Genomic DNA, 21,083 nt, shown 5'->3' with positions numbered 1-21,083 from the left:
AGAGCCCTGAGGGCTGCCCACTGGAGCGAGGGCTGTGCCTCCGCACCCCCGCGAGAGCCCTGAGGGCTGCCCCACTGGAACGAGCGAGGGCTGTGCCTCTGCACCCCGTGAGTGCGCGCTACAACCTGCATCCAGGGGACAAGTGGTGGCCTCGCCCCGTGCTGCTGACGGGCGTTTCCCCAGGACAAGTGACGCCAAGCAGCTGCTCCTGGGCTTAGCGGCCACCTGTGCGTCTCGAGCAGGGTCCAAGCCGGCCCTGCGCCCCTCGCGTAGCCGGGCCGCCCTGTCCTGGGTTGGCAGGATTCAACGTGGCTGGGCCACGAAGACTCTCAGAGTTCTGTCTGTGTTCCACACGGCAGCCTTTCACAGCGCATAATTCACACCCAGTAGTAAATGGGTCGGGGGCTGCGCTGTGGGGCCAGCATCTCCTCCGGGCACCAGCTTGAGTCCTGGCTGCTCCGTTTCCGGCCTGGGAAAGCAGTGGAGGATGGCCCAAGTGTGATACCCCCTCCCCCAGCACACACAAATCAAGAAAAAGAACAAGGTTGGAAAACCCAAACTTCCTGATTGAAGTCCATGTGAGGCTGCAGTGACCAGAACGGGGCGTCCTGGGGTGAGGACAGACGTGCGGACCGACGGAGTGCAGACTGCAAGAACAAACCCTCCTGTCTGTGCTCATTGGTTTTCTTTTTTAAAGAGATTTATTTACTTATTTGAAAGACAGAGTTAGAGAGAGAGAGAGAGAGAGAGAGAGAGAGGTCTTCCATCCGCTGGTTCACTCCCCAGATGGCTGCAACGGCCGGAGCTGTGCAGATCTGAAGCCAGGAGCCAGGAGCTTCCTCTGGGTCTCCCATGTGGGTGCAGGGGCCCAAGGACTGGGGCCGTCTTCTGCTGCTTTCCCAGGTGCATTAAGAGGGAGCTGGACTGGGCGTGGGGCAGCCGAGGCTCAAACCGGCGCCCATGTGGGATGCCGGCACCGCAGGCGGCGGCTCTCGCAGCTCCACGGGTTAGACCACAACAGGCCCCGGCTGGACTTCTGGCCGTGTTTAAAGCTGTAGATCCACACGGGAACCCTGTCATCTTGACCAGATTAAGTCTTCCAACCCACACACACGGAGCTCGCGGCCTCCAACGTCTTTCACTGACGCTTTGTCCTTTTTACTGAACGCGCCGGGTGCGTCTCTGCTCCCCGGGTCCTAGGGTGTTTTGGGTGTTTTTCGTTATTTATTTATTTATTGCTGCTATTATAAATGAGATTGCCATCTTTATTTTGTTTGCAATCCTCCTTGCTGGGGTATAGGAGTAAAACTGATTTTTGATCTTAATGGTCTTAACACAATAATAAGTAATAATACTTATCAGTTAGTATTAATGCTAATAGTTTTCAGTGGATTTCTGAGGATTCTCCACATACAGTGCCCGGTGGTCAGCACACGGGGGGTCGTGTGTGGCCTGGCCCATGTGGGCCACCCTAACAGAACAGAAACGGGACAGGTGTACAAACATCAGGAACCCACTTCTCAGCCGGCGCCGTGGCTCAACAGGCTAATCCTCCGCCTTGCGGCGCCGGCACACCGGGTTCTAGTCCCGGTCGGGGCGCCGGATTCTATCCCGGTTGCCCCTCTTCCAGTCCAGCTCTCTGCTGTGGCCCGGGAAGGCAGTGGAGGATGGCCCAAGTGCTTGGGCCCTGCACCCGCATGGGAGACCAGGAGAAGCACCTGGCTCCTGGCTTCAGATCAGCACGATGTGCCGGCGGTAGCGGCCATTGGAGGATGAACCAACGGCAAAGGAAGACCTTTCTCTCTGTCTCTCTCTCTCACTATCCACTCTGCCTGTCAAAAAAAAGGAACCCACTTCCCACAGTCCCAAGGCTGAGACGTCCGAGATGAGGTAGTGGTCGTGCTACGCCCGCCAAGGGCTGTGAGAGCAGGCGGCCTCTCAGGGGAGAGCTGGACCCCCTTCCACGCCCACACTGCAGTTTTTATAGAGATGGGCTACGGCCCAGCATTCCTCTCCCCCCAAGCCCCCTCCTGGGAATCACTGGGTGGGGTGCTGAATTCTGCCCGGAGCCCCCATGGTGCAGGGAGGGGCAGGCTGGAACTCACCCACCAGGGCCAGGCTCCATGTGCACCTGCTGCCCCTCCTCCCTGGCTCGGCCATACCAGAGCTCCCACTCCTTATACACACGGGCCGAGGTCCACCTGGCTACCTAATGTTCCCCTCTCAAGAGAAGCGACCGCGCTGGGTGGCGTGGGTGAGGTGGTCTCCCGCATTTTCTTGGAGCTGGCGTCCGGGTGTGGGGCTGGCACGGGCACTGTGCCACTGCCGCTGTCCGCTGGTGCGTGGCCGTGGCTCGGGGACGCCTGCCTGTGCGGCCGAGGCCGAGGCGCGCTGACCCACACCCTGGGCTGCAAGTCCAGGACTTCTTTTCCCCAGGCCCGGCCCCCTGACGCCCCCTAAAGGGCTCGCCCCTAACACCTCCTGGGGAGGGGCGCGCTCTCATTCCACTTCCGGCCCCCCACCAGGCGCCTTGTGTGCCTCCCTGCGCGCCGCGCCGTGCAGGGGAGAAGCGTGGGTGCGCACCCGGTCCTGCTGCGAGGGCGCCCTGAGGCTCCACGGAGCCCGCATCCCAGCTGGACGAGCCCCTCTGCCGCGAGCGAGCGTATTCTCCGCGGGAGAGGGCTGGGGGCTCTGGGGGCTGCCCGCCCTGCGTGCGTCGCGATGAGCCACCCAGACGTGGTCCTTTGGGCTGTGAACGCCGCGTGTGACCTGGCCGTTAGCAGCTCTCCGTGGAGCCTCTGCCCTGCACACAGCCAGTGCTCCAGGCCCCACTGGTCCTCCTCCGGCCGCCGTCAGGTATGGCCCAGGAGGTCAGGGCAGGCAGGAGGGAGTGCGTGCTCCCGGGGGGCACGGCGGTCTCCCAGCCACACGCAGCTCACAGGAGCCAGCGGCAGCCTGGGGAAACTGAGGCAGCCTCCCCAGAGCAGGGAGGTGGCCGGGCAAAGCAGCCAGGCTGCGGTGACCAGTCCTGCCCCCCACCCCCACCTGGCACCCCACTCCCTGCCCAATGCCCCGCCCCCATGCCTGGAGCCCCCCCCCCCCCGCCCAATGCCCCGCCTCCATGCCTGGCACCCGCCCCCTGCCTGATGCTCCCCCCCATGCCCCGCCCCCTGCCTGGAGCCCCGCCCCCATGCCTGGAGCCCCGCCCCCTGCCTGATGCTCCGCCCCCGTGCCTGGCGCTCCGCCCTCAGCACATGCAGCCCCACCTTCCCTGGACAGGGTACCCCCAGGGGCTGTGGGAACAGGGGTTCCCAGCCCAGCCACGGCCCCTGGGCGAGCCCCTCCCCTCTTCTCACATAGCCCACCTGGGGGTTTGTCCAGGGGGTCCTGGAACCCAGAAGGAAGTTCTCCCAGGCCCGGCAGACTGCTGGTGGCGCCCACCTGTCCCAGAATCACAGTGACACGTGCCCTGTCCTCACTGCCCCGGGCCCCCAGCACACACGAGGTCAAGGGCACGGGACACCCACCAGGCCCCCGAGGGGGCCCCCGCCAGCCTGCGGAGCCGGGGTTCCACTGTCGGCAGCCACCGGGCCCGGCTACACCCCCAGGCCACCCCACCCCACCGTGATCAAAACGGAGCGCCAGCCCATCTGGGCGTCAGGCCCCACCTCACCCATCTACCTGCAAGCCCCTCCCCCATCAAGCATCCCGGCTCCTGGGTGGGGCAGCATCTGTCTCCCCCACGGAGCCCAGGCCCTTCAGGGGAGGGGTCCTGGCTGCCTGGCTGCCCCCCAGCCAGCGCCTGGCCCAGCTCCTGGCGCACAGCAGGAGCCAGGAAATGTCAGACGCGTGACCGAAGCCAAGGACAGGACAAGCCGGCCGGGTGACGGGCCTCGGACCGAGGGCACCGCCCGGCAGGAAGCGTTCCCGGCACTGGGGACAGCGGGGAGCTGACCAGACGCCCGGCTCTCCTGGCCCCTTCACCCACAAAGGCCTCTCGGAGACCAGACGTCCAGCAGGACCTGGTGCCTGCAGCTCACACGTCAGCGTGGGACACAAACACGCGCACCCACCGGCCAGCAGGAAAGCCACAAAACCGTGGAGGTGCAAGCGAGGGCTCAGCCCGGGGAGGACACACCCCCGCAGACAGCCCCCAGCCACCATCTGCACGGGGCAGGGGCGGGGCTCAGACCGGCCCCACCTGGGTCCAGGCGAGCGCCTGCCCAGGACGCAGCCTCGGGTGCACGTGGGCCTGCATGGCCTGCTTGGGGCCGATGTGGGGGCCTCAGAGGGGCCAGAGCTGGCTGGGGCCTGGGTCCCTGGGGAGAAAGCACCCCTCGCTGTCCCACCAGTCCCCACTGCCTCACCAGACCCCAGCCGCGAGGGCAGGGCGGGGTGGGCGCGAGCTGCCTTGGTGGCTCCCGCGCTGGTCTGGGGCCCAGCCGGTGACCTTTGTAGAGGCTGCTAGGGGGCGGCAGCACCTATGTCCCTCCATGGGACAGGAACTGGCTGCCGAGAATTCGGGTCCAGACCTTCAGGCCCACCCCTGGTCTGCCCTGGACAGCAAGAGGAACTGAGCTGCGGTGCGTGCGGAACCATCGGCGGGTGCCTCACCTCCACCGGGGAGCCCTCGGGGATCACGACGGGCGCCTGAGCCGGGGGAAGGGGAGGTCTGGCTCCCAGACACGTGCTGCATGCCCACGCTCAGGGGACACTCGCCCGGCCGGCGGCTGAGGACGCGCCGGTCTGGGGTGACCGGACCCAGGAGGCCGCAGCGCCCTCCTCCCCCGCTCCCCCCGCCCCCTCCCCCCGGCTCTGTCCCCGGCCGGGGCTCCGGGCGCCGGGGGCGGGGCCGGGGGCGGGGCCGCGCTGCCCTATAAGCGGCGCGGAGGGGGCGCGCGCCCGGCCAGAGAGCGAGCGCGCACGGCGGCGGCGGCGGCGGCGGCGACCCCTCCGTGCTACCGGCCAGGCCTCCCGCGCCCCGCGCCCCGCGCGCCCCGCTCGCCGCGCTCCGAGCCCGGGGCTCGCCGGCCCCCGCCGCCCGCCAGGCCCCGCGCCCGGCCCGGCCCCGCGCCCCGGCCCGCCCGCCGCCCAGGCCCGGCCCGCGCCCGCAGGCCGCCCGCCGCCCGCGCCGCCATGGGGGTGGAAGGCTGCACCAAGTGCATCAAGTACCTGCTGTTCGTCTTCAATTTCGTCTTCTGGGTGAGCAGCCGGGCCGGGGCAGGCCCGCAGGCCGCGCGCTAGGCCCCGCGGGGGGCGCGGGCGGCCGCCGAGTTGCGGAGCCACCTGTGGGCTCCGGGCGCGGGCGGGGGGCGCCCAGGGCCGCCGAAGCCCCGGGCGGCGGGGACCTCTGCGTGTCGGGGCCCAGCCCCGCGGCCCGGCGGAGCATCTGGGTAGGGGGCGCGGGGCTCCGACCGCTCGGTGCCCGGGACGGGTGGGCGCGCGTGGCCCGGAGCCGCGTCCCCAGCCGCAGTGCCCGGGACCACCCGGCTCGGCGCGGGCGGAGGGGCTTGCCCCGCCCCCATGAGCTCATCGGGGCCACCGCCCCGGAACGGGCCGCGAGGGGAGGGGGCGCACGCCCGGGGCCCTTCTTCCGCGCCGCGCCCTGGGGGCAAGTCGCCCTCTGGTCCCTGGGGGGCAGCGCACCGGGGTTCCCGGGGGCCCAGCGCCCCCTCCTCGCTCGCGCTGCGCTTCCGGTCCCGCCTGGCCCGGGGGGCTGTGGACGCTCGGGGCGGGGAGGGCCCGCGTTGGTGCTGGCGCGGGGCCGGGCTGGGGCTCCCCGCTCTGCAGGGAGGGGTCGGCGCGCTGGGCGCAGCCTTGGGCGCAGCCTTGGGCGCGGGCGGTCCTGGGGGAACTTTCTTCTCGGCTGCTGGGGAGGCGGCCCGTGATGTTTTCGCCTTTTGTTTCCATTTCCTGTCGGCCCTGGAATTGGGGGTGGGGGGGCAGGCGGCCGGCCCCTGCCCCGCCCCCGCCCCCCCCCCCCCCGGGTCTGGCCCTTCCTGCAGGGCACTGGGCTCCGTGCTGGCAGGCTGCGCACTCCCCAAGTTGAGGCAGGGAGGGTCAACTTTTATCGCGGGCCCCGGGACATCTGCTTTGCATCTGGACAGCTGCCGGGCCAGCGAGGATCCCGGGCAGGGAGGACAGAGACTGGGCTCCCGCGTGGGGTGGCGGTGAGGCCATCTGGCTGGCCCAGCCTGGCCCTGGGGCCTTGGCTGAAGAGGAGGTGGCATCTGTGTGGGTCAGTGTTTGCCTGCCAGGGCCCAGACGCGTAGGAGGTGACGGGCACGGGGGCGTCCCTCTGCCGGCCCGGGGAGGGGGGGCGGGGTGGGGGCGGGGCCTCCTCCTGGAGATGTTTGTGCCTTGGGCTGTACAGCAGTGCCAGCAGCTGGGAGATCTCCGGGGCGCGCCCCCCAGGGACTGGGCCGCTTCCCAGTTGGTGGAGGCTGGAGCACACTCCCGGGGCGCTGGTTCCGAGGCCCCTCCCGGCCTGTCCCGGGGGCCCCCACCCGCTCCCTGCACTGCAGAGCCCGCTCTGAGTGGGGGTCCTCGGGGTCCCCGTGGACTTCCTGGTGGCTGGCAGGCTGGCTCGGGTGCCTCTGTGAGCGAGGGGCTTGGCGCAGGCACGGCTCCGGAAACGGAGGCCGGGCATGGCAGCCGCCGTGAAGCTCGGCCAAGGAGAGCCGGGCCGGGCCTGGCCCAGGAGGGGGCCTGTTGTGGATGGAGGGGCCCTGGGGGCTCGCGGGGGTGCGGCGGGACAGCTGGGCGCTGCACGTCTGGGTGGGTGCTTTGTGAGATGTTTATTGGGAAGTCAAAGAGGCAGAGAGAGACTCTCCCATCCTGAGATGCCTGCAGTGGCCAGGCCTGCGCCAGGCTCAAGCTGGGGCTGGAAGCCCAGTCCAGGGCCCAGACGCGAGCCAGCACCTGCTGCCCCTCCCAGGGTGCACCTCGGCAGGCAGCTGGAGCCGGCTCTCGACCCAGGGCTCCCACATGGGCTGCAGTCGCCCCGGGCAGCATTTGCAGCGTTGTGCCAGGTGCCGGCCCCTGCGTGGGGCACTTTTAAAAAGTCCCATTTCAGGAGCCGCCTCGAGGGCGAGGCAGCCGGGGGAGCCTAGCATCCCCGGGAGGAAGGCGTCCCACAGGTGCTCCACACCCTGGTCTTCCTCCCATCGCTGGCCGTGTGCAGTGAGGCGTCCTGGCCAGCGAGGTCGTGGGCTCCCCGGCTGGGCAGGCCTGGGGCAGGAGCCCTGGTGGCCCCAGCAGAGAGGACTGTGCGGATGCCCTTGGGCTGGCTCCCCGAGCTCCTGGGATGGGGCGGGTGTGCGCAGAGCTGGCCTGCGCGGTGGGTGTGACAGTGGCCAGGCGCGTGGAGAGGTACAGCCGGTGGTGCCTTCCAGTGGCAGACGAAGCCCTGGGAACAGGCGCTCGATTTACTTCTGCCAGATGGCACGTGACCGTCTGTCGCCTCGCCAGCACGTCTGTTCCCTGCCTCGGACGGCGACCCCAGCAGGCTGTGTTGGGGGGCGACTGGACTCCCCCGGTGTCCCCACACCGACCCCACACCATGGGGTGACAGCCATTCGGCCTGGCCTGCAGAGGAGAGGGTGTGTGGTTTGCGCCTGCGTTGGGTCCTCAGCCGGGGAGGGCGGCAGGGCCCTGGGTACCACGGCAGGTGCCCCAGAGCCCCTGCCCTCATGCTTTGCTGAGCCTAGTGGGCCTTCTCCTGGCTTGCCGCCCCAGAGCCCGCCGTGTGCCGGTCGCTGGGCAGACCCCAGCCCCGTTTCTGCTCCCGAAATGCCATCCCGGGGAAGAGCTTTGGTGGTGAAATCAATAAGGCATAGAGTCCAGGCACCGTGGGAGGGGCGGGCGTCACCCTCGCCCGAGCGGCTGATTCGGGGAGGACCCTGGGTGGGGGCAGGCAGGTGGCCCTTGCTCCGGCCCTGACCCCTGCGCCCCGGCCAGTGAGCGGTGAGGACCGGGTGATCTTCAGCCCCGGACACCCACCTCTTCTGCCCACAGAACTGGGCTCGCCCAGCACGCACCCTCCGAGGCCCACACCGTCCAGTGGGATGTGGCGTGACCCAGGGTGCGGGGTGCCTTCCAGAAATCTGTCTGGTTTCCTGGGCACCCCCAGTACCGTGCACATCCTCGGGACTGTCCGGCCCAGTCAGAACCCTCCCCCTGGGGCATCCAGTGGTCAGCGGGCAGTGGGACGTCCAGCCCAGGGCCTCAGGCGGCCTCCGCTGGCTGTCAGTGTTGTGGCCGTGGGGGTGGCTGGGATGGCTGTGGAGCTGGGGGCGCTCAGAGTTGGCGCCCGGGAGCCCCTTATGTCTGGGCACTGTAGCTGAGCTGTGGGGTGCCCGGCTGCAGTGCTGGGTCCCGGGCCCTGGACTTGCGAGGGGCAGTGGCTTGGGCAGCACGGGCTGCGCCCCCCACCGCACGCCTGGCGTGACCTCAGCGGCACGCAACAGGCTTCCCTCTGTGCTCGGGAGATGTTGGCGGCTCACACGCTGCCCGCCTCGTGCCAGGCGGCCAGCCCCTCAGCCTCCAGCTGCCCACGAGAGGGCAAGGCTGGGACCAGAGCCCCCTCCTCACCCGCCCTGCTGCCACGGCCTGCAGGCGCCCCGGGACTCTGTCAGCCCCTGTCCTCTGCCTGTGGTCTCCAGGGCCAGCTGGGGTGGGGAGGCTCTGCTGGGGCAGGTGGAACAACTCTGGGGGCTCCCCTGGCCGGTGACACCCCACCTGCCCTGGGACCCCTCCCACCGCCCTCCGAGGCCCCAGCCTCCCATTCTCACCCGTGGGACCCCCGCCCATCCTGCCCGAAGCACAGCTGTGAGGGTCCCGGCTACCCGCGTCCCCCCCCTCCCTGCAGGGGGAGCTGGACGCTGGCCTGGGCCGGCAGCAGCTGTCCTGCGGGGAACGGGCCGCCCGGCCCTCGGGGTCTGGGGTCCACGGCCTCGCCCTGGACCTATTTTTAGATGCTGGGACAGGCGGCTTCCTGAGGCCCAGGGCCCGGAGCGGCGCCTCCACTTCCTGGCCGAGGTGAGGATGGAGCGTCCCTTCCCTCCGTGCCCCCTCCCCGCCCTGAGCAGGACCCAGGCTGCAAGCACAGGCTGGCCTCCCTCCGGGGAGCCTCACGGCCCCCACCCCGGGTCTCTCTGGCCCCCCGGCCCCACCCCGTCGCCCAGCCGGCCTGCATTTCCGTGTCTCCCAGCACATGTGGCCCCCCAGCCCGTGGCCTCTCCCCAAGACCAGTGCACGGGGGGGGGGGCAGCTACCCAGGGGGCGGTGCTGCCCAGCAGGCTGTGTCCATGACCTGGGAGCCGGAGGGCACAGCCCCGCCGCCGGCCGGGGTCTGGCAGAGGCGGGAAGCCCGCCCGGGCAGCGCCCGCGCCCCATGCTGCCTTTCGGCCGCTTCTGGGAACCGGCGCACTTGGCAGCCCCGGTGCCATTGGCTCTGTTAGTTATTAGTTCTCGGGGCGGAGGGAGGCGGGAGGAGGAAGAAACAGAAACTAAAGTGCTGCAGACTGCGGGCTGCTCCCCCCGCCTCCGCCCGAGCCCTGCGCCGCCCCCTCCGGGCAGTCCCCGGGGTGCGGGAGCCTCTGGGTGGGTGCTGCCCCGTGGCACAGGAGTGACGGAGCCCGTGGTTCACAGACCCCCGGCACGGGGGCGCTGAAGGCTGTGGCGGAGGGGCCGGAGGGGGCCCAGGCCACCCTCCCCCGCGGTCTCTGTCCAGTGCCCTCTCGCCGTGGTGTCCAGCATGGGGCGCTCTCGAGCCAGCATCCCACATGTTGACCCACGGCCTGGCCCTGAGCGTCCGGGTGCGGGCTGCTGGCCACCGGAGGCGGGGGGAGCCGGGAATTTGGGTGTGGGGGTTTTTAAAAACCTCTTGTTGAGGATGTGGGCATTGAAAGCGCTCGGCTTGGTGAGTTGGGGCACAGTAGCCGCCACCAGGAGAGCACGGCGCCCCCCCAGCGCGTCCAGGCCCCTGGCCGCCCGCCCCGTCCAGGACGGTGGGTCTCTGCCCGTCACGGGGCTGGCAGGTGTGCATCGCACTGCTCTGTGAGTGTCCAGCCCGGCCCGCCCACCCTCCCCTCGGCGTCTCCATCCCAAGGCTGGCCCGCACCAGTCCATGTGGGTGACCGCTGCGGGACGGCCCCCAGGGTCCCCCAGGCTCCACCCCGAGGCTGCCGGCAGGAGTCGCCAGGTGCATTTGTGTTCCTGGCCCCGGGCAGCTGGGCCCGGTGGCCAGCGCGGGTCTCCCCAGCCAGGGAACACCGGCCCTCGTCCAGAGCAACCTCCGCTCCCTGCTGCTCCGTCCTGTGCCTCGGAGCCGCCCCCGCGTGGTCCCTGACTGCTCGTTGCTGGTGCGTCAGGGGGGTCCGCCGTCCCCCCGTGGCATCTGCCTGGCCCCCGCAAGGCCTGTCCGTCTGGCGCTGAGTCTGACTCTGGGTGCCAGAGCCCTCCTCGCTGGCTTGCCCTCTGCCCTCCCCACAGTGGGCACAGGGCCCGGGACTCCTGCCCGGAGGCCGCCTCCCCACCCCGCCCTGCCTGGGACCCTGCAGGGAGACCAGCGACCCCTGCCTGGGTGCCCGTTGAGTGGCACTTGCTCCCCATTTCTGTTAGGACAGGGGTTGGGGCCCTCTTCTCTGCTCAGGGCCTTTGGATATTTAATTATCCATTTTTTAAAAAATATTTATTTGAAAGAGTTACAGAGAGCGAGCGAGAGACAGCGAGATCTTCCATCCGCTGGTTCGCTCCCCAGACTGCCACAATGGCAGGGCTGGGCCAGGCCGAAGCCAGGAGCCGGGAGCTTCTTCCCGGTTTCCCACGTGGGTGCAGGGCCATCCCACGCTGCTTTCCCAGGCCCGTTACCTCGAGCTGGATCGGAAGTGGGGTAGCCTGGACCGGAACCGGCGCCCATCTGGGATGCTGGCGTCTCCGGTGGTGGCGCCACCTGCTGTGCACCTGTCAAATCCCGAGTCCCACCTGCGTGTCCACCTCAGGCAGGACCCAGACTAGTGAGGGTCCCTGGCCAGCCAGGGAGGGTATGGGCTGGGGTGGCGCGGAGCCAGGCTCTGCCCACGGCCTGGCTCTCCCGGTGGGGCCCCTGGGACAACCTGCCAGGACCCCACAGCACAGGCGGCTGAGGTGGGCTCTGGCCACAGAGGGAGAGGACGGGGCAGGGGCCCCCTGTGTCCTGGGACGGCTCTCCGAGTGACCTCGGGGTCAGGGTTTCCAAACGGTTTTCCCTGCGGCCGAGGAGACCGGAGTGACACTTCCCCACCGAGCTGCCGAGCGCCAGGCCGGGTCCCCACCCTCCCCGCCGCCTCCCCCACACCCTCCACCTGCCTGCTTCAGGAATCTGGAAGCTCAGGGCCCTGGGCAGGTCGGCCAGCAGGTGCCCTGCGGGTCCTTGGGGGCCCTGACACCGCCCTTGCTGCTCAGCTGCTGGCTGGGGACCCCGGGGAGAGGTAGGCTCCCATCCCGCCCCGCACGAGGAGCACAGCCTGGGAGACGTCAGCCCCCACTGCCGAGCTGAGGGGCTCCAGGGCACGCGCCGTCCGTGGTCCTTGTGGCAGTGCAACCCCCTCCCGCAGCCCCCGGCGCCCGCCCCCCACCGGGGGCACGGAGCCAGAGCTGGGCCGGCCAGGTGGTGTTCTCGGCTTCTAGTTTCCCTTCTGCCACCAGCAGCCGCCGAGGCGTGGGTGTGGGGCCTCCCTGGGGCTCCTGTGACGGCCGGCCACAGAGAGCCCATCCCTCCTGGGGGGAGACTCCCCTCCCTTCACAGTCCCTGCCCTCGGGGGTTTGCCCAGGCCCGTGGGCGCTGGCAGTGGGCTCCCTGTGCCAGAGCCTGACCCCCTGCTGTGGGCGGGGGCCCTGGACTGACCATCTCTTCCAGGCTTGCCGTGGCCTGGACAGCGGTGGGGGGGACGCAGAGGGATTCTGAAGGGGACCGGCTGCGTGGGAAAGCAGTGGCGAGGGTGCAGGCCGTGGGACTCGGGGTCCCGGGTGTTTCCAGGGAGCGTGTGGTTGAGGGGGGCCTGCCTGGTGGGTGTTTGTTCTGAAGGGCAGCTCAGGGAGAGCGGCCAGCAGCCACCACGCGGCCGCCGCCTGGCTCCGAGCGCCTTTCTGCCCACCGAGCGCCTCTCGCCGCGGCCCACAGCGCCACTTCCTTCCTTCCTGGCGGCCGCCGGGATTTGCCCCACAAACTGCGTGCCAGGCCCTCTCCTGCAACAGAGACTCGGGATCCGCATCTCAGGGGTTCCCGGCTGCGCAGGGGCTCAGGACGGCGTGGGTGAGGCCCCCCTCAGGAGGGGGCCTGGGGCAAACGAGAAGGCAGACGCCCAGCCAACCCCAAGTAGGAGGATGTCCCCGCGTAGGCTAAGAATCCTTTGTCTGAAATGCACACACCTGCGCTGGCAACCTTGGAGTCCCAGGGGTGCTGGTGGGAGGCCCCAGGGGCATGTTGAGAACCAAGGCAGCTCTTCCAGGGAGGGGCGGCTCTGCCCTCCCCTCCCACCCCACCCCCAGTGAGGGTCTGTCCCCAGAAGAGATGCCGGCCCGGGCAGCCCCGTGGGGCCCCAGCTGCACCTGACACTGCCTCTTCTGTCCCCAGCTGGCCGGAGGCGTGATCCTGGGCGTGGCCCTGTGGCTCCGCCATGACCCCCAGACCACCAACCTCCTCTACCTGGAGCTGGGAGACAGGCCTGCACCCAACACCTTCTACGTGGGTGAGTGTTCTGGGCTGAGGGTGGCCACAGGCAGGTGGTCAGGGAGGGCTTCCTGGGGCAGGCGGGGCCTGGCGCTGGGCAGAGGCAGCCAGCCAGGACTAAGATGGACCTGCGGCTTGCGGGGACCCACAGGCCACCCCGGGTGCCGAGCTGCCGCCGCCGGCCAGGCCTGGATCAGCTGTGCCAAGCCCTCACTTATTTTATCATGGGAATTCTAGGGGACGCTCCGTGGAGGGTGGGGCTGGATGCCTGGCCAGAGCAGCTGAGGCCCGGGTGGAGCCTGGGGCCGGCCACTGCACCTTGCTGCCCTAATAAGGCAGGCTGTGGGGGCCTGGCCGCCCCGGGTGGGGGGGCGGGGGCGGGGCCTGGTGCAGCCCGGAGTGCATCTCCTTTAAAGGATGGCCCTGGGCCTGCCCCTCTCGCCGTCCCCGAATACGCTGGTGTGCGAGGGGGGCCCCGGGGGTTCAGGGCTCCAGGTCTGGGCCCCCCTCCTGTGCTGTGCCAGGAAGGGGTGTGGGTCCAGGGAGGCTGAGAGCGCTGGTCATGGGGTGGGGTGCCCGTTCCTGGCCCCCTCCACACCCTGCCCACAGCCTCGGCCTTCCTGTGTGGAGGTCGCACAGCGAGCTGGGCCCAGCCTTTCCTGGGGAGGGTCCTGTTCTAGTCCTCGCCCAGGGCACTGAGTCAGGGGGGGGGGGGGCATGGCTGCTGGACTCGGGCTGGGTGCGAGGGCTGGGCCCCCTCGGAAGCAGACCAGTCAGCTCTGTCCGTGGCCCGGGCAGGGTCCGCTCTCCTAGGAGGCCCCTCCCCAGACATCAGGCGTCTCGGGCTCAGGGAGGCCCCAGGGCCACCCCTGTCCGAGCTGGTTACCCCGGGGTGTACCCTGGGCCAGGCACAGCCCCGCCTCTTTCCATGGCCCTGGAGTGAGGGGGCGACAGGACGTGCGGGGCAGCGGTACTTCGGGAGAGGGCTCGTGGGGCAGGGTGAGGCTGGCCTTGGAAGCTGGGGGCTGGCCCTGGGCTGCATCAGGCCCCAGCCCGGGCCACCCGCCTGCCTCCCCTGGGCTTTGGCTTCCTGGGTGCTGGAGTACCAGCCCTGGGTGCTGGACCGCTTGTCTGTGGGGACGCTCACGGGCAGGAGGCTCCAGCCATGGCCTCCTCAGGCCTGGGCTTTGGGCCTTGGAGGGGCAGTGGGTGGCCCTGGGCCTGCGGCTCCCACTCCATACACAGGGTCCTCTTGCCGAGAGACGCGTCCCCACCCCAGGTCACCTCCCTGGACCTAACCCAGCGTGGCCCCCTGCCCCATCTCAAGGGTGGGGGTGGCAAGGCCCAAGGACTCCGTGCCCCCTGGTGGGAGGTCCGCATGGCCAGTGCCTGCCAGGGGTGTCCTGTGGCCGAGCCGGGGGACAGCCAGCAGCAGCTCTGGGCTGTCTCAGCCTGGCCTGGGGCCTGGCTCCAGCTCCTTCTCCCCCGGGGACAATGGGTCTAGCTCTGCAAGGAGGCTGGGACTGCCCAACCGTGTTGCCTTGGCAACCGGGGATGGCTGGGTGCTGGGCCTTTCCCAAGGGCCCGGGGCCAGGACGGCGCCTGCTGGCCCCGCCCTTCAGCCCCAACTGCCTGGTGCTGTCTGTGGGCCTGCCCATCCTGTCCAGCGGGCTCCCACCCTCGGGCCTGGGGCCTCTGTGGCCAGGTCCGCCCCTGCCCCACCCAGTGAAGCCCCTGCTCCTGTGCCCGCCCAGAGCCAGGACAGCTGCCCTGCGGTGTTATGGGGGGGGGCGGACATCGGCGGGGCGCCTCTGCCTCACCGCCCCCTCCCCCCGCAGGTGCTGGGGTCTGTGAGCACCCGTGGGTGGTGCTGGGCCCACGGAGGCCCCCTGCCCCCGCCCCCGTGTGCTCACCCGGCGCCCTGTGCCCCCACAGGCATCTACATCCTCATCGCCGTGGGCGCCGTGATGATGTTCGTCGGCTTCCTGGGCTGCTACGGGGCCATCCAGGAGTCGCAGTGCCTGCTGGGGACGGTGAGGCTGGGAGCCGGGGCGCTGAGCCGGATCCTCAGGTGGCGCCGGCCCTCGGCACCGCCCCGGGGCGGGCGGCTCAAGGGTTTCCCTGTTGGGTTCCATACTTACTCCCGCTGTGGATCCTGACTTCCAAAGGGCTGTCTTCCTTCCCCGAGGTGTCACCAACCTAACGGGCCCGCCTGGGGGTCCCCAGCTGGCGGGAGGCTGGGGCCTGGCTGTGCCGTCCAGGGCCTGGCCAGCGCGCGGGCACACCGTGAGGGACCCCCTCCTCCCGCCGCAGCCCCTGGGGAGCTGGGGGAGGGGGAGTTGAGTCAGCGTCGGGGGGTGGAGTGGGGGCAGGCACCCAGGCCTGGGGATCCTGGCACCTCCTTCAGGGGCCACCATCGGTGGACCCCGCCAGCTCCCCCCACACACAGGCCTGCTGGTCACTGGGCAAGTGTCCTGTGGGGGGCGCCCCAGGCTGCCCGTGCTGGCCTGAGTCCTACCCAGCCTGACCCCCCACCCCTCTCTGCCCCCAGTTCTTCACCTGCCTTGTCATCCTGTTTGCCTGTGAGGTGGCCGCCGGCATCTGGGGGTTTGTCAACAAGGACCAGGTGGGCCTGGTGCTCCTGGGGCCCGCGGGGCTGGGGAGGGGGCTTCGGGAGCAGGTGCAGCTGGGGTCCTCACGGCCCGGCGGCCCCCCCCTCCCCAGATCGCCAAGGACGTGAAGCAGTTCTACGACCAGGCACTGCAGCAGGCCGTGGTGGACGACGACGCCAACAACGCCAAGGCCGTGGTGAAGACCTTCCACGAGACGGTGAGCCCGGCAGGGCGCGGGGACCCGGGGGCGGGGTGGGCGCGTGGGGAGCCCCCTGCCCGGCCCGCCCAGGCCTGACCGCAGCCCCCCGCCCTCCGTCTCCACAGCTCAACTGCTGTGGCTCCAACTCACTGACAGCGCTCACCACCTCGGTGCTCAAGAACAACCTGTGTCCCTCGGGCAGCAACTTCATCAGCAACTTCTTCAAGGTGCCCGCCCGCCGGGGCTGATCCAGGGCCTGGAGGGCGAGGGGCAGGATGTCGGCCTCCTGGCGGGGCCCTGGGTGGGAGCTGAGGGCGCCTCCCCCACGTGGGCAGGATGTCGGCCTCCTGGCCGGGCCCTGGGGTGGGAGCTGAGGGCGCCCTCCCCGCGTGGGCAGAGGCCTCCTGGCCGGGCCCTGGGTGGGAGCTGAGGGCGCCCTCCCCCGCGTGGGCAGGATGTCGGCCTCCTGGCTGGGCCCTGGGTGGGAGCTGAGGGCGCCCCTCCCCCGCGTGGGCAGGATGTCGGCCTCCTGGCTGGGCCCTGGGTGGGAGCTGAGGGCGCCCTCCCCCGCGTGGGCAGAGGCCTCCTGGCCGGGCCCTGGGTGGGAGCTGAGGCCGCCCCCTCCCCCGCGTGGGCAGGATGTCGGCCTCCTGGCTGGGCCCTGGTGGGGAGCTGAGGGCGCCCTCCCCCGTGTGGGCAGGATGTCGGCCTCCTAGCTGGGCCCCTGGGTGGGAGCTGAGGCCGCCCCTCCCCCACGTGGGCAGAGGCCTAGCTGGGCCCTGGGTGGGAGCTGAGGGCGCCCTCCCCCCGCGTGGGCAGGATGTCGGCCTCCTGGCCGGGCCCTGGGGTGGGAGCTGAGGGTGCCCTCCCCCACGTGGGCAGGATGTCGGCCTCCTGGCTGGGCCCTGGGTGGGAGCTGAGGGCGCCCTCCCCCGTGTGGGCAGGATGTCGGCCTCCTGGCTGGGCCCTGGGTGGGAGCTGAGGCCGCCCCTCCCCCACGTGGGCAGAGGCCTCCTGGCGGGGCCCTGGGTGGGGAGCTGAGGGCGCCCTCCCCCGTGTGGGCAGGATGTCGGCCTCCTGGCTGGGCCCCTGGGTGGGAGCTGAGGCCGCCCCTCCCCCGTGTGGGCAGGATGTCGGCCTCCTGGCCGGGCCCTGGGGTGGGAGCTGAGGGTGCCCTCCCCCACGTGGGCAGGATGTCGGCCTCCTGGCTGGGCCCTGGGTGGGAGCTGAGGCCGCCCTCCCCCGCGTGGGCAGAGGCCTCCTAGCTGGGCCCTGGGGGTGGGAGCTGAGGGCGCCCTCCCCCCGCGTGGGGCAGGATGTCGGCCCTCCTGGCTGGGCCCTGGGTGGGAGCTGAGGGCGCCTCCCCCACGTGGGCAGGATGTCGGCCTCCTGGCTGGGCCCTGGGTGGGAGCTGAGGCCGCCCTCCCCCGCGTGGGCAGGATGTCGGCCTCCTGGCCGGGCCCTGGGTGGGAGCTGAGGCCGCCCTCCCCCACGTGGGCAGAGGCCTCCTGGCTGGGCCCCTGGGTGGGAGCTGAGGCCGCCCTCCCCCGCGTGGGCAGGATGTCGGCCTCCTGGCCGGAGCCCTGGGTGGGAGCTGAGGGCGCCTCCCCAACGTGGGCAGAGGCCTAGCTGGGCCCTGGGGTGGGAGCTGAGGGCGCCCTCCCCGCGTGGGCAGAGGCCTCCTGGCCGGGCCCTGGGTGGGAGCTGAGGCCGCCCCTCCCCGCAGGAGGACTGCCACCAGAAGATTGACGAGCTCTTCTCGGGGAAGCTGTACCTCATCGGCATCGCGGCCATCGTGGTGGCCGTGATCATGGTGAGCGGGCGGGCGCGGGCGGGGTGGGCGGGGGGGGGGGCTGCCCCGCCCGGTGTCCCCGATGACCGCCCCCCTCCCGGCAGATCTTCGAGATGATCCTAAGCATGGTGCTGTGTTGCGGCATCAGGAACAGCTCCGTGTACTGAGCCCCGCCCCGCCGCCCCGCCTGTACAGAGCCACCCCGCCTCACTCCCGCACGCAGCCTGCCGGCCTCTCCGGGCTCTGCGTTGCCCCCGGAGCCCCTGTGGCTGACGCCGCGTGCCAGGGGCACCTGCCGAGAGGGGGGCCGGGGCCTTGTTAATCCTGTTGCTTTCCTGCCTGTTCCGGGAGCACCTGTCCTTTCTAACGTCACCCTTCAACTGTAACGCCCGCAGCTGGACACAGTCTGTAATAAAGGAGGAGACATCGGGCATGCTAACGCGCTGGCCGCCCCGTCCTGGCCGGTGGGGTCCCAGTGGGTGGGGGCTGGGGACAGTGGGGGTCTGGACTGTGGCGAGCCCGCACGGAGTGGACGGGACCAGGACCCAGGGAGCGTTCCGCAGGTGACCGCCCCGGCCGCCCCTCTCTGGCCTTGCCCCTGGGGCACACCCGGGGCTGCGGGCAGGCGGGAGGGAGGCTGGGGCGGGGGCTGGACTCCCTGCGGGCAGCAGGCCCCAGGTCTGATTGGTGGGTGGCCCCGGGCCTCAGCAGCATCTCGGAGCAGCCAGAGGAAAGGCCCCGGGCTCGGCCTGGACAGCCGGCCAGGAAGGCCTGAGGCTGGCCCTGCGGAGGGCGGGGGCTCCTGACGGGGTTGCCTGGGAGAACGAGGTGCAGTGAGGAGCCCCCTCCGCTCCCCCGGGCCGTGCTGGCCCAGGCTGGCCTCTGGACCTGCAGGGCCCGGGGCCCCGGGGCTGCCAGGACAGGGTGGGTGTCCCAGAGGTGCCTGGGCCGTGCATGACCCGCAAGCTGTCCGCGGCTGGCCCCCCTGGGGTCCTTGGACGCCGGTCTCCCCATGGGTGCCAGGACAGCAGGGGAGAGGGACTCAGGAGCTGGGGTCTGGCGGGCACGAGCAGCCCCAGCAGGAACGGGGGCAAAAGGCGCTGCCCACTTGGGGCCTGGTGGCCAGCGAGAGGCCTGTCTGGGAGAGCCCGGGGCCGGACCTGCCCGGGAGGGCCCCGCCCGGTCTGGCTGCCTGGGCGGCGCTCCGCGCGGCGGGGAACCGGAGAAAACATCGTCAGAAGCTCCCAACGTCCAGCCCAGCCCACAAGCTCAGTGGCTGCCAGGCCCGCCCCGGGCATTGACGGATGGACCCGGAAGGGGCAGCGACTTCCGCTTTCGGAGAGGGCCGGAAGTGCGGGCAAGGGCTTCGGCTCCACCGTGCGCGATGACGCACTTCCTGCCTACGTCGGCTGCTGTTTCCGCACCCCCCCCGGCAGGTGGCACTAAAACTCCGAGAGGCCTGCGCCTCGCCGTAGTCGAGCATTCTGGGAGTGACGGCCTGGCTCCGCCCCTTCCTCTGCGTCAACGCTAGGCTTTTTCCGTTTCCGGAACCCACTCCTGGCGCAGAGTTTGGAGGTGTAAGGAGAGGGGCGTGGGCGCATGCGCACTGGGGCACACGTCCCGTCAGGGCTCGGAGCTGCGGCCCGGTGGCTTGTGGGAGATGTAGTTCCTCGGTCGCGGAGGCCACGGTGCGTGGCTAGCGGGGGACTCGGTTTCCCAAAAGGCAGAGCGCAGCCGCGGGGAACCCGAATGAAGGCGGCCGGCACGAGGAGCCGGTAAGTCCGGGAGGGCCCGCTGTGCGGCCGCCCTGACACGGCGAAGGCGTGCTCTGCTCCCCGGCAGAGGTGGCCGAAGGCACCTAGAGCCGCTGCCCCCCGGCCCAGGGCGCGCCCGCCGTGGCCCCTGCTGCACCCCCTGCTCCTCCTGCGGCTGCTCCGCCGCGCCTGGTCGGCCCGAGGCGGGGAGCGCGGTGCGGAGGGCGCGCCGGGCCGCCCTGCAGCCAGCCCCTCGGGAGCGCGGGTGGGGTCGTGTCCGCAGCCACGGGGGCGGCCTCTGCCCAGCAAGGCCGCTCGGGCTGACCCCGGCCGCGCTCGCGAGCCCGACCCCCGCGGTGCCGGCAGCCCGCGAAGCGAACCGGCCGCCGGGGTGGCCGGGCCCGGGCCCTGGGGTCCAGCCCTGAGCGGCCCGTGCGGGGCCGGCGGGCTCCGCCTCGGCCCTGGCCGCCTGCGGCTCTGACGCGGGCTCTGTCGCCCGCCCCTCTCCCAGCCCCGTCTGAGCAGCGGAGCGAGGCCACCGAGGAGCCCACGCCGGGGCCGCCGAGGACCTGCGTGGGCGGACGGGGAGGTGAGAGCCGGGCCGGGCAGGGGCCCGCTGCTGCGGCCTGGGGCCGGCGGACCCTGAGCCGCCCCTGCCCGCGGGCTGCTTCCCCGCAGGTGCCGTGGGGCGGGGCCATGGCCCAGGCGGGGGCCGAGGGGGGACGCCCACTTCCCCAGCGACTCGGACTCGGACCCGGACCCGGACCTCAGCTCTGGCGGCGCCGAGGCGGCCGCGCCGTGTGTAGACCTGAGCGCGGACTCCGAGGACTCCGAGCCCCCCTCGCCGCCCCCGGCGCCCCCCGCCCCCTGCGGCCCAGCCGTTCTGCCTCCGGGGCACGAGCTCCGCCTTCTCCCGGCGCAGCCACAGCGTCTTTGACGGCCTGGAGGGGGGCGGCCGGCGCCCCCAGGGGCCCGCGTGTCCCCGACTACGTGGCGCACCCCGGAGCGCTGGACCAGGTACAGCCTCGAGGACGTGGCCGAGGCCAGCGAGCAGAGCAAACCGGGCGGCGGCGCTGGCCTTCCTGGGCGCCTTCAACCAGGACCCCTCCAGCTGCGGGGAGGGCAGGGTGGTCTTCACCAGACCGGCCCGAGCCCGCGAGCCCAGGCCCGAGAGGAAGAGGGGCCTCTCGGGGGCCCAGGGCCCGGTGGAGCTGCCCCACCTGGCCGGGCCCGGGAGCCCAGAGGCTGAGGAGAGGGGCGGCACCCCCGGGGACCCGCAGGAGGAAGACACGCCCCCCCGCGGCTGCCCACAGAGGGGCCTCGCCAGGGCCCCCCCGGCGTGGACGCCGTCGGCTTCCACGGCGCCAGAAAGCGGAGCCGGGAGCACTTCCGGAACAGGGGCTGCGGCTGCGAGGGCCCGGCGGCCGAGGGGTGAGCGGGCTCCGTGGGTGACAATAAAGGTGTTGGGTCTCCTCGGGTCCTGTCTGTCAGCCTCGCTCCCCCTGGGCCCCCAGGCCCGCTCGGGACCCTGCCGAGTGACGGCCCCAGTGTTCCGCTTCTCTGGGTTTTTGTTTGCTTTTAATTTTGAAAGATACAGAGAGGTCTTCGTCCGCTGGTCCACTCCCCAGAGAGCCGCAGTGGCCCAGCCCGGCCTGGCCAGAGCCAGGAGCTTCCTCCGGTCTCCCATGCGGGCACTGGGGCCGTCTGCTGCTCTCCCAGGTGCATTGGCAGGGAGCTGGGTCAGAAGCGGAGCCTCCGGGACTCGAACCACACACACAGGAGGCGGCTTCACCTGCTGCGCCACAGTGCCAGCCTCTCAGCAGGTGCACCTGGAGGGGCTGAGGGGTCACTCCCGGGCTAGGGTCAGGCCACAGGAGTCCAGCATAGTGCCGGCGAGGCCTGAGTGGTCCTGTAGCCGTGCCCACACTCGCCTCTGGCCGTGCCCCACCCAGACTGTCAGGACGGGGTGCAGAGCCAGCATCTGGGGCTTTGTACCAGGACTCCAGCCCAGCAT

General features: G+C 71.0%; 2 protein-coding genes across 2 annotated transcripts; both read left to right on the top strand.

Moving 5' to 3' along the window:
* The first annotated feature begins 5,092 nt into the window (after positions 1 to 5,092).
* Positions 5,093 to 17,754, top strand: CD81 (CD81 molecule). Its single transcript, XM_062195649.1, has 8 exons — positions 5,093 to 5,202; positions 12,617 to 12,731; positions 14,648 to 14,745; positions 15,264 to 15,338; positions 15,437 to 15,541; positions 15,649 to 15,750; positions 17,250 to 17,336; positions 17,420 to 17,754. The coding sequence occupies exons 1-8, from the start codon at positions 5,137 to 5,139 to the stop codon at positions 17,480 to 17,482; spliced, it is 711 nt and encodes a 236-aa protein (XP_062051633.1). The 5' UTR covers positions 5,093 to 5,136; the 3' UTR covers positions 17,483 to 17,754.
* A 1,310-nt stretch (positions 17,755 to 19,064) lies between these two features.
* TSSC4 (tumor suppressing subtransferable candidate 4) lies at positions 19,065 to 20,597 on the top strand. Its single transcript, XM_062198506.1, is given in 9 exon segments — positions 19,065 to 19,090; positions 19,199 to 19,284; positions 19,581 to 19,658; positions 19,717 to 19,916; positions 19,918 to 20,018; positions 20,020 to 20,068; positions 20,070 to 20,126; positions 20,128 to 20,331; positions 20,334 to 20,597. Coding segments are annotated over 9 exon segments (972 nt in total). The 3' UTR covers positions 20,505 to 20,597.
* Positions 20,598 to 21,083: the final 486 nt, after the last annotated feature.

The sequence above is a fragment of the Lepus europaeus genome, chromosome 7 (genome assembly GCF_033115175.1).
Source record: "Lepus europaeus isolate LE1 chromosome 7, mLepTim1.pri, whole genome shotgun sequence".
NCBI classification, from domain to species: Eukaryota; Metazoa; Chordata; class Mammalia; order Lagomorpha; family Leporidae; genus Lepus; species Lepus europaeus.
The sequence above is the reverse complement of the archived record's forward strand: the minus strand, read 5'-3'. Positions and strand labels throughout refer to the sequence as shown.